Genomic DNA, 10,358 nt, shown 5'->3' with positions numbered 1-10,358 from the left:
ATCTCTTGTCAAATGTTATTTTGTAATGAGCTGCGTCTCCTTATTAAAGAAATGAGCTGAAAGAAAGCCGGGGGTGGGAGGCTGTCTCTCGTGTTTGCTGGGCTGCGGGGAGGGGCCTGGCAGGAGCAGGGAGGGGCCTGGCAGGAGCTGCCTCCTGAGGGTCTAGATGGCGGGTGCCTCTGGGAGCGGGTTTGGAGAATCTGGCCTTGAGGCCAGCGTCTTCCTTCAGGGAAGCAGTGCAAGGGGCCTGAGGCCCATTCTCTTCTTGGGGATGCAGTCTGTGATGGGCGGTGGGGCGCATACATCCCCGTGACAGGGTCAGGGCAGTGGTGCTGGGGGAGGGGGTCTGGGAGGCTGGGGGATCCTCCATTTCTTTCCTGTGGGGCTGGCTTGGGGGAACAGATCTTCCAAGCACTCAGAAACGGAACCTGGGCCTGGGGAATAGAAGTTTGAAAAGAGAGAATGCCTAAGAAGTCCTCAATTGCCCCATTGTAATGTCTTTGACTACTGAGGCAAAGATGTTAGGGGCCAAGGAGGAAGCTTCAGAATTTTAAGAAAAGAGAAAGTAGGGCAGCAACCGCCCCTATTGAGAGGGAAAAGAGGGCGAACCAAAATAAAACAAAGGCATTTGTGTGGGGTCTTAGAATTGCAATTCAGGGGACCCAGCTTTGGGTAGCAAACCAGCTGTGTCCTTTCAAGGGTAAAAGCCTGAGGTTTTTATCAGCAGACTGTGGAAGTATTAAGAAATGCACACAAGTTGTTTTCTAAAAATTATGGTTGGAAGATAGAATCACATTGTACAGTTGGTTTTCCGAGTACGGTCGGTTCTAGGAAAATCTTTTGCAGAGTGTCCGACTGTTATCAAGAATGTGGAGGCAGGGGCGCCTGGGTGGCTCAGTGGATTAAGCCACTGCCTTAGTCTCAGGTCATGATCTCTGGGATCGAGCCCCGCATTTGCCTCAGCATCCCTGCTGAGCAGAGAGCCTGCTCCCCACTCTCTCTGCCTATTTTCTCTGAAAAAAAAAAAAAAAAAAAAAAAAAGAATGTGGAGGCAGCAGGCCCGTGTTCAGGCCTGTGCCTCTGCCTAGTTCAGTAGTTCAGTCCGTGTTTTTGAAAGCACGCTGAAGCGTCAGTCCCAGAATGGAGTCTCCTACGTTCTAAGGTTTCACGCAGGTCCACACCCCTAAGAACTGGCAAGGGTGAGGCCCCTTCCTTGGTTCACTCCCTCCTGTGGACCTGTCTCCTCGCCTCGAGGACGGACCAGATCTCTGTCATTTCGAGAGCTTCGCCCTGGCTGAGATTCCCACTGGGTCTAAGGGCAGCCAAGTGGGCACGGGGTTGCTGGGCCCAAACCTGAGCTTGCCTGTCGGGTGCGGACACAGGAGGCAGCGACGGCACCCAGACCAGAAGGCGGATCTGGGCTTGCTGCTTTAGCTCCTGAGCAGGGCGGGCTGGGCAGCCTGGGGGGCTGAGGACTTGCCCGTGGTGGGTCTCCTGGCTGAACACGTGAGCCAAGGGCTCTTCCCCTTTGCAGAGGGCTGGCCAGGGGATACCGGGACTGGGAACAAGTTTTCACCAGCTCAAGCTGGGGAGAACAGAAGGAGAAAGGACTTTTGCGGTTTCGAAGGCCCTCACATCACACATGCTGCTTTGCCTCTGTTTTGGGCCCCAGGACCGGTCTGAACTCTTCAACCATGACGTCATGTTTGTTGTGTTGCTGCTTGGGCTCTGAGCAGCTGGGTGACAGTAAGGGAAAAGAATCTTTCCTCCCGGTGCTTGCGCCAAGTCAGTGACCAGGGATTTCCGCTTGGCAGCAAACACAGGGCTGAGCCAAGCTGGAGTCAGGGCTTGCTGGATGGAGAAAGCAGACCTGAACCTTGGCTGAGCGAGGTCAGACCTGGCCACCCACCTGCACCCTCGGCCGGCGGGCCTGAGCCGGCGGGCCTGAGCGGCCGCCCCGCTAAACACGGCTGCTTGGCTGGGAGTTCGGATTTAACCTCCAGTAACCCTGCAGCTTGGTCGCCGGAAGCTGCTGCGTGGTTTCGGCTCTCCTGAGTCACAGGGTGGCCCAGTGAAGACCACTATGCATACAGCAGAGGGCTGAGGGGGAACGCCAGGCGACCTCCAGGAGCCCAAGAAAGCCGCCGCCTCTCCAGCCCTCCTCTGCCCGTGTGCCCGAGCGCGTCAGTGGCCATCCAGACCGGCTCCGCCCCTCAGTCACAGAGCCTTGCTCCCCGCAAAGAAATCACTGTATTCCGAGTCGCTCAACACTGGGAATCTTGATTTCTTCGAATGGTTCCTTTGAACGTCCAATCTCAGCTTTTCCTTGGTCTGACTCCAGAGATCCCGCTTTCAGTGACAGTGACTCACTCCTGGCTGTTCCTGGGACAGAGGCAGGAGGGTGAGCACCCCCTACCTGGTAAACCTGGAATGGGCTTCCCCAGATGGGAGAGTCTATAGACTCCATTTCCTTAACCGTGGAGACACAGTCACAAAGTTAAAACACGGTTTTATTTACTCATTTATAAATATGGTCGTGTTTACAGGCATCATATAGATGTGAATATTACTCCCAAACTTTCAAACACAGAATACTTAATAATACTATATAATAACAACCAGTAAAACAAAATCATTCATCTCAGGGTTGAAAGGCCACTCAAAATTGCATAAAAATACATTCAATTCACAAAGCGAATCTGGCTCCCCCTCCCTAAATGCCCTTATCCCACCCCAGGTGTATTTACAATGGACTGAAGTTAATCCGTACAAGTCAGCTGAAAAACTTACATCTGGTGCTTTAACTGTGGTGGAAGTAAGGTCGGGAGTGAAGAGTGAACTGAATGGAGAAAACACAAAATTCAACCCCTAAAATGGGAGAGGCATGAGGACCCCAGGGTGGTTCTTCTAAGCTCTTCTCACCCCTAACTGATCACGGTCAAGGGCAAAGGAAGAACAGAGGGAGGGAAACCATGAAGCCAACGCCAGAGTCTGCATGAGTCTCGTGAGAACAGGCTGTATCTTCTCCAGGAGCAGGGGAGCAAGGATGAAACATGTTCTGTCCCTCCTCAGGGAAATGATGGCCCTTCCTGGGGGCCAGTGAGGTGGCAGGCCCAGTCTTTCAAAGGCTCAAGGGACTCTAGCCAGGAAGTGGCGTTATTCTGGATTGCTGCAACCTCCCAGAAGCCTCTCCCAGCCCTGCAGCCCGCCTCCTGGTGTTCTGTGCCTGAGCCCCTACATCCTCCTTCCTCTTGCCTCTCGTTTTCTGGCCTTCCTCACTGCAGGACAAGCTGGAATCTGTCCCAGGCTTCAGTGGTGTGGGAGGGAGGGAAGACAGGGTCAGATACGTTAAGGTGAGAGTCTAGTGAGTGTTGACTTCACGTGTCCCTGTTCAGATTCTGCCCCTCATCCTCAAATCTGGTTTTGCGGGAACATCGGAGGCTCTCAGGGGCTCCCTGCAGTCAGTGTGGCTCTCCTGCATCCTCTCCTGCAAGGGAGCAATGGGCTGAGGTTTTTTCTGGGAAAATACTCTGTCCCTAGCTGGAAATAGTCAAAGCTCTCAGGACAAAGACTGAGTAAGCTACACACGGCTACTCATGGTCTCCCTGGCCAGGCCACGGACAAGTCAGACGGGCCCACCATTCAGACCTCCTGTCTGAGAGGCTGTTTGAACGGCCAGGGACCTTTGAAACTAGAAGAGGGGCAGTGGTGGCTGTGGCTGGAGAATGGAAGTGGAACAGGAACCATGGCTGATGTGTGGAAAACCTCCCAAGTGCCACTAGCGCCAAGTGAGACCAGCAGAGGACAAAGAATGGTGGGAGATGGCAGAGGAAGGGTGAACGGCAAGTTTCTTTGCTTATGGGGACACAAGAGCATCCTAATGTCACCTTAAGAAGACACCCAAGAAGTTTACTGGAAGCATGAAGGGGAAATTTGGAGGAGAAATAACAGAAACTATTACTCTGGCAGATTCACAGTCTGAAATGATGAGCAGATGGGACTGGAGAATGGCTCAGAGAGAAGGCCTTTGGGGGACTGCAAGGGCAGGGGAAGAGCAAAAGATATGAATTAACAGAATAACAGACTTGGATAACATTGATCCGAGCACACACCAGGCCAGCAGATGTGCACATGCGCGTGCATGCAGGTTAGAAGCAAGGGCGATCTCCCAGTCGTTACACCTCTTGAGGTAAGATCAGATCATTCATCAAGTCATCACTCACCAGTGGTGTCTGTCTGTGAACAAACCTACTCCCTACACTCTTCGGGACACTGGGTTGCAAGCCACACCTATGCTCAATTTGACCCTCGACCACAAATCTCAAAGGAGAAGTGAAAGCATCTCTTCCTCTGCAGTTGCTAGCAGGCTAGTCAAGATTCTCGAGCTGGTTTTTATCAGCCTCCAGAGACAACCTCCTCCCTAGCAGCTGTGACAGTAACAGTTCCTGGGCTGCAATGAAGTTGATCTGTTTTCCAATCTAATCAGAACACAAGCGATCAATAGCTGTCCTTGATAGGGTCTACTGCTCCCAAGCAATGTCGATAACCATTAGGGAAGCTGATTAACATCTCTGCTCTGCGGGAGGCCGAGGGACCAGGGTACCAGGGACAAGCACTCATTTCCCTGCGTGTGGCTCCACTGCTCAGTGACCCCCCCCCGCCCCCCTTCCCCCGCTGGCAGCCTCCACCCTGCTCTTCGTTCTGCCTCCTTCCCACCTTCCCACCGCAGCTCACTGGCCACCTTCACTTTTCAGGGTCTCTGGCCTTTCACTCTACTCACACCCAGTCCTGCAGGAGGCCCTTTGGAGCCGAGCGCTGTTCTATGCCACACCGTTGTGTGGACTTAGGGTCTCTGAGCTCTTCCTGCACCAGCGGTCTCCTCTGCAGACCTGCTTAAAGGAAGGATCACCCTGAACAGCACGGGAACCTCCTACTTTGGATAGTCCAGAACCCAGAGGGGCTCCCCAGAAATAAAGGTTGAGGTTTTTATTGAGGAAAACTCTCTTGCTGCTGTAGGGCAGAATTTAAGACTATGTGTAAGCTGGTGCTAAGCAGAGGGGCCATGTCTGCCCTTTGGATGTTAAGGGCCACAAAGAACACATTCGAGAAGGCTGACGAAATCTATGAAGCAGTAGCTCTATTTCCTATTAAAACAACCTGTCCAAAGGCTGCCTGCAACAAATTGCTTTCTATCCATTTCCCCATGAGCTCCAATTTCCACCTCTGCAGGTTTTAATATTCTTACCGAGCCATTAGGAGGGAAAGCAATTGCAACACCATTCCATTACCTTCAATATTAAATTCACTTTCTAACAAGGATGAGAAGTCAACCTTGACGTGCTGATGTTAAACAGTACGAATCCAGAAGAAAACAAGATTTTTTGCCATTAGAAAGAACAAAAATTCTGAGTTAAGAAATGTTCTGATCTTCCCAGGAATAAATATATCACAGAATTATAAGCCTAGAAGGGATCTTAAGGACAATCTAGTCCAAAACTGCATTCTGCAGACAGCGAAGGTGACTTTCCCAAGGTCACATGGCTAGTAAGAGCTGGCCCTACAATGCAGCTGTTCTGACTCCTAGGGGCTTATCCTTTCCTGTTGCCTTCTTCTGCCCTCAAAGCTGCCTTGCTTATTGGGTGAGGGGACTCACATCCTTTGATGGGCTGAAACCTGCCTTAAAAGTCAGTGTGGGGTGCAAGCTTTGCAGTTAGAATCGGGCCAAGATTTGGGGCTGCTAACTGTGTGTCTAGAGTTAGGTGTGGTGCTGGCACAGTGGCCCTGGGAATGGCCAGGAGGGAAGGACCGCAGCCAGTGCCCATCTAGTGTCACCTGTTAAGCTCCAGTGGAACCAGTGGGGTGGTACCAGGAATTGCCCCCTGCCTCATGGCTCAGCTGCTGAATCCTTCAGGCTTTCTCTTTTGTGGGGCTGAGCAGCCTGGAAGCCGAGGAACAGGCAATATTTTCGATAGCTCATCTCTCCTCTCTATGCTTCTCCCACTGCAGAAGGACGGCCACCGTGGTCGGGATAGAAACGCTGGCCTTTGTCCAAGGGGAGGCAGTCTGTCTGTCTGGCTAGGGGGTGCTGCACTGGGGCCAGAAAGCCAGAGACCAAACCAAATGCGTGGCTTTGAGACTTTCTTCTCCTCTCATCCGTGGCTCAGTTAAAAGCCCCTGAGAGTTCACGCACGATTTTGTGGGATTCACAGGCTAACACATGGGGGTTCAGCCTTCTCATTTCTGAGCACAACTACCGAATAAGCACGTTTTGTTTTGGGCCGGGGAAGCCCGTGAAATGATCCAAACCAGAGATCTGAAGCCTCCTTCACCAGAGGCCTCAGAGAGCAATAAATGTATCTTGGTCTCAAACGCGGAGAGGGAGACAGGAAGGGGCAGAAAGAAGTGAGCACTTCCTGTAGCTGGATAGGAAAAGCCAGGCGGGTTCCAGGAGATGTCAAGCAAGACTGCCCGAGAGAGAACCCAGCGCACCGCACAAGCCCAGGGCATGTCTGTTCTCCAGATTCTTTACAGGCAACACCCCAAGATTTGCATGACCCTGTTGCACAGGAGACTGCGACTGGGGCAGGGGCCATCATGCCCAAGAGCTATCTGGAAAAGAGTAAGCAGCCCTTGAAGGCCAAACAGGCGAAGCAGTGAAACTTCAGCCAGAGAATCTCTGGAATGGCCGAATCATTACTCCCGAAGGTGTGGCTTGGTTTTGAAAAATATCAAATTAATGACAACAGAGGATATAAAGTCGTACCAAGAACCTTCTCGCCCCCATCCTGGTATTTCATGTAGAGTCTGAAAGTGACCCAGCACAGCTGAGCCCCCAATTGTTGGCCAGACCGGCAGTATTCACTCAGCCTGACTATCTGGGGTGCTCTTGGGTATCCAGACGAGTAGGCTGAGGACAGGAGGTCTGTGGCCACTGCAGAGACCAAAAGCACAAGTGGAGGGAGGCCTGCTGCTGCTGCTGGCCCCGAGAGCACACGCTGGCCACTAGGTCTCTGGACATCACTCCAGGGCTTCCAGGCAACGCAACTGTGAGGAAAGGGTATTTTATTCTCTGGGAAGGGACCAGAATTCAAAGTCTATCTGTCCAATAAAATTAATTGCATAAGAGAGAGTGCCTGAAATTACCTGGGATGGTTTATACTGTCATGGTTTTTTGGCCATAGAACCCATTATTCCTGAGATTGAAAAGCTTGTAAATTTTTCATCACAAGGAAAACTTTCTGGCAAGAAAAGGCATCTTTAATGTGAGAGGGCTGTGTGAAGCAGCAGGGCCTAACACCCACCTAAGAGTTTTTAGATTCTGTCCCACGCTTTTGAAAGGCACAAACAGATGAGGGAACTGTAACCCCTTTACTTGGTCTATCTAATGTGAGAGGGTCAGGATATTTTCCTAATAATTCAGCTTTCCTTTCCTGAGAAAGAGGCAGGAACCACCCCCATGACTTGCCCAATATCCAGGATGTGCCAGGAGAATCAATTAATCAACACCTTCTGTTGATTTCCCCTCTCCCGAGAATGAAGAAGATGTTTATAGTGAAAGTGAGGAAACATTTTACTCTAATTTAGCATTCCCTGAGAACTGAGCTGACAGTGCTCCCAAGGTCATACGAAATCCTAATCAGTAGTGGCTTCTCCTGGAAAATGGTTGGAAATGGAAGAGAGAATTCTGTATATTCTAAAAATGGGGTCTTGCCAGAGGAGACATGTTTCCTATTCTGGAATTAGGACCTCTGGTTTAAAGAGCATGTAACATTTCAGAGGGCCGTGAAGAACTACACTGTCGTTTTAGGGAAGAAATTAAAAATGGGCAGAAGTGGTATATGTTAAGAGAACGGACCACCCTAAGCACTGAATACCATGGGCCACACTAAAATGAGGAGGATTTACATGACCCGCACACTCAAACCAACCTTGGGAGAAAATGCCTGTAAAGGCCAAATACGTTAGGAAGACAGACGAGATGTGACAGGCAGGAAAAGTATGCCATGTGAGGGATGCCTTCAAGGACCAGGAAAACGCCAGTTGGAAGTAAGGTTAAGGGGAGATGACCAAGGACACAACGGGCTGTCACATCAAAGGGCAGCACTGGACCGTGTGGAGCCCCCACGGCAGACCTCGACTCATCTTCGGAAAAGCTTTCTGGTTATCAGAGTTGCTCACCTTTCGAGGGACAAATGTGCAGCTACCTGATGGCGGGCCACAGCTGAGGCAGTGGGGTCCCGGCGGGGGTCCCTCTGACATGACAATGGAAAGCTCAACCAAATGACCTCTGGGCTTTGCCACTCTAAGATTCTGAGACTCTCGTCAGTGGGTTGGAAGTATCCCATCCCTTTAAGCCTCTATTAAGAGGTCATTTCTCCAGTTTGCTTCTAGAAAACAAATGGTCTCTACCCTACATCTAGCCACTGGAAATCATCACATTCACCACCATTACCATAGCACGATCTATCTTCTGTCCTCTTTGTCACAAGGTTGCAGATGTCCCCAGATACTCTACTCACACCAGGTAGGTGTGCCTCCGCTCCCCGGTCCGCCTCCCGCCCAACCCAGCTCTCGACTCCTTGCAAGGACTTCCTTTCTCATTTGGAGCAGGTGCCAGAGTGAAGAGAGGAAAACAAGGTCAAAAGGAGGTGAGGCAGAATGGCGTGTTCAGAGCCCAGATTTTCTAATAAGGAAAATCACTGTGTAGGGAAGACAAGTGGGAGATGAGAACAGTGGGCTGACACTTATGCCATGGTCTGGCTTTTCTGCAACAGGGCCAGCGGTGCCGCCAAGGCAATTCTTCTGGTCTCCAGAGCGCCCCAAGAGAAATGATTTTCCATAATGGCCAAAGACAAGTGAGGTCAGATGCTCTGTTCTAGCTCTTACACAATGTGGTAAGGTGGAGGAGGGGAGACAGAAAGGAAAACAGAAGGATAGAAAGGAAAGGAATAAGGAAGCCAGGGTCATCTGAGCCCTGGGGAAGGGGGTTAGGCATGAGGAAAGAATAAGAATTAAGACTAATCAGGCATGTTACTGGGTTGTTGATAGAAAAAATAACAGTAACACCAGCAAGGAGTAAGAGAAAAGTCAGTTCCTGAGCGGTGCAGACTAGCAGAGACCTTCAATGCAGAGGTCACCTTGGAATCTAATGGAAACATAGCTCCAGAGGCTGTCCGGTGGTTACTCCAACATCCTGTTTCCCTTGGCATCCCAGACAGGATCCTGGAATGGCCACTGTAAGACTCACCTATATCAGAGGACACTGGGTCCGTGTAAAAGGTTGTGGGGTACTGGTTTGGGTAGAGCCTTACATGTTTGGATCAAATCCAGTGTGGACGAGTAGCTGCGCAGCAGGGAGTTGGGACCCACAGCTGAGCATGGTGGACTCCCCAAGGCCTTCTCCAGATGGCTCGAACGGCTCAAATGATCACAATCATGCTTCAGTTAAAACTGCCATAAACTCAGGGGGTGGGGGGCACGGGAGGGACAGGGCATTCAGAGTGCGGAGGACACGTATGGTGCAGAGGAGGTGACTGGAGGAGGGTCAGAAAGAAGTCCTTCCACCAAAACATTCACTTCTTTTGGTTGGAAGGCAATGGCTGGAAAAGAGGGGTGGGAACAGCAAATGCTGCCCCTCCCCTCCCAAACTGGGAGCCTAGTCTATTTGGATAGTTTGCTGATGACTCTGATGAGGGCACCATTTTCATCTTTCAGCCTCTGGTTGTCGGATTTCAGTTCTGTTAACACCTGCAGGGTGACAGAGGGAAAGGTGTGTTAGAGCTTGGAATCATCACCTCCGTACCGTCCCTGCCCAGGCCAGGCCAGCCCAGTGAGCGGGGCGTTCGGAGGCAGCATATGCAGGGTACCGCCGCCACCCTTTCTCCCAGAGAGGGAAGTCCCCCGAATCTTCATGTTTGTTGAGTTGGTGATGTGCAAAGGGAGATGTGCATCAGGGAGACCACAGCCCTCCGTCTTTTGAACTAGCATATTCAGCAATAGCGTCTTATTTCACGTTCCACACCACGTGTCCTTTCATTCTCCTGAATCGGTAACTGTTCACAATGGTTCTGGCGCTTGAACTCACTTCTAGCCTGGAGATAGTAAGGAGAGTGCCAAAGGGAGCTGGTGAGGACACCGAGGAGAAACTGAGGAAGGAGTCCTGGTCAACTAAAAGAGTTAAGGGCAGACACTGCTTCACACCCCAGCAAAAATAGGAATGCAAGGGGGCGGGGCACAGCTCGGCTTTCTGTCACACCCACAAGATTTAAGGTCCTCCTTGTGCCTTCTGTGATAAAATCCACCCAAATTCCTGCCGGTCATACTACATGTATCCACTTTCAACCACTAAAACCCAGGGA

At 51.1% G+C, this 10,358-nt stretch overlaps 1 protein-coding gene across 8 annotated transcripts in view; it reads right to left on the bottom strand.

Annotated features, from left to right (window-relative positions):
• Window positions 1–2,492: 2,492 nt before the first annotated feature.
• Window positions 2,493–10,358, bottom strand: part of PPP1R12B (protein phosphatase 1 regulatory subunit 12B) — a 223,306-nt gene continuing 215,440 nt past the window's right edge. For all 8 annotated transcript variants that reach the window (XM_044267610.1, XM_044267609.1, XM_044267611.1 and 5 more), the window contains one exon: window positions 2,493–9,747. In XM_044267610.1, coding sequence (XP_044123545.1) covers window positions 9,661–9,747 — 87 coding nt within the window. In that variant the 3' untranslated portion in view covers window positions 2,493–9,660. The remainder of the gene's footprint in view (window positions 9,748–10,358) is intronic.

This window comes from Neovison vison, chromosome 10, assembly GCF_020171115.1.
Source record: "Neovison vison isolate M4711 chromosome 10, ASM_NN_V1, whole genome shotgun sequence".
Lineage (NCBI taxonomy): Eukaryota > Metazoa > Chordata > Mammalia > Carnivora > Mustelidae > Neogale > Neogale vison.
Note: the sequence above shows the minus strand (reverse complement) of the source record. Positions and strands in the feature narration are given on the sequence as shown.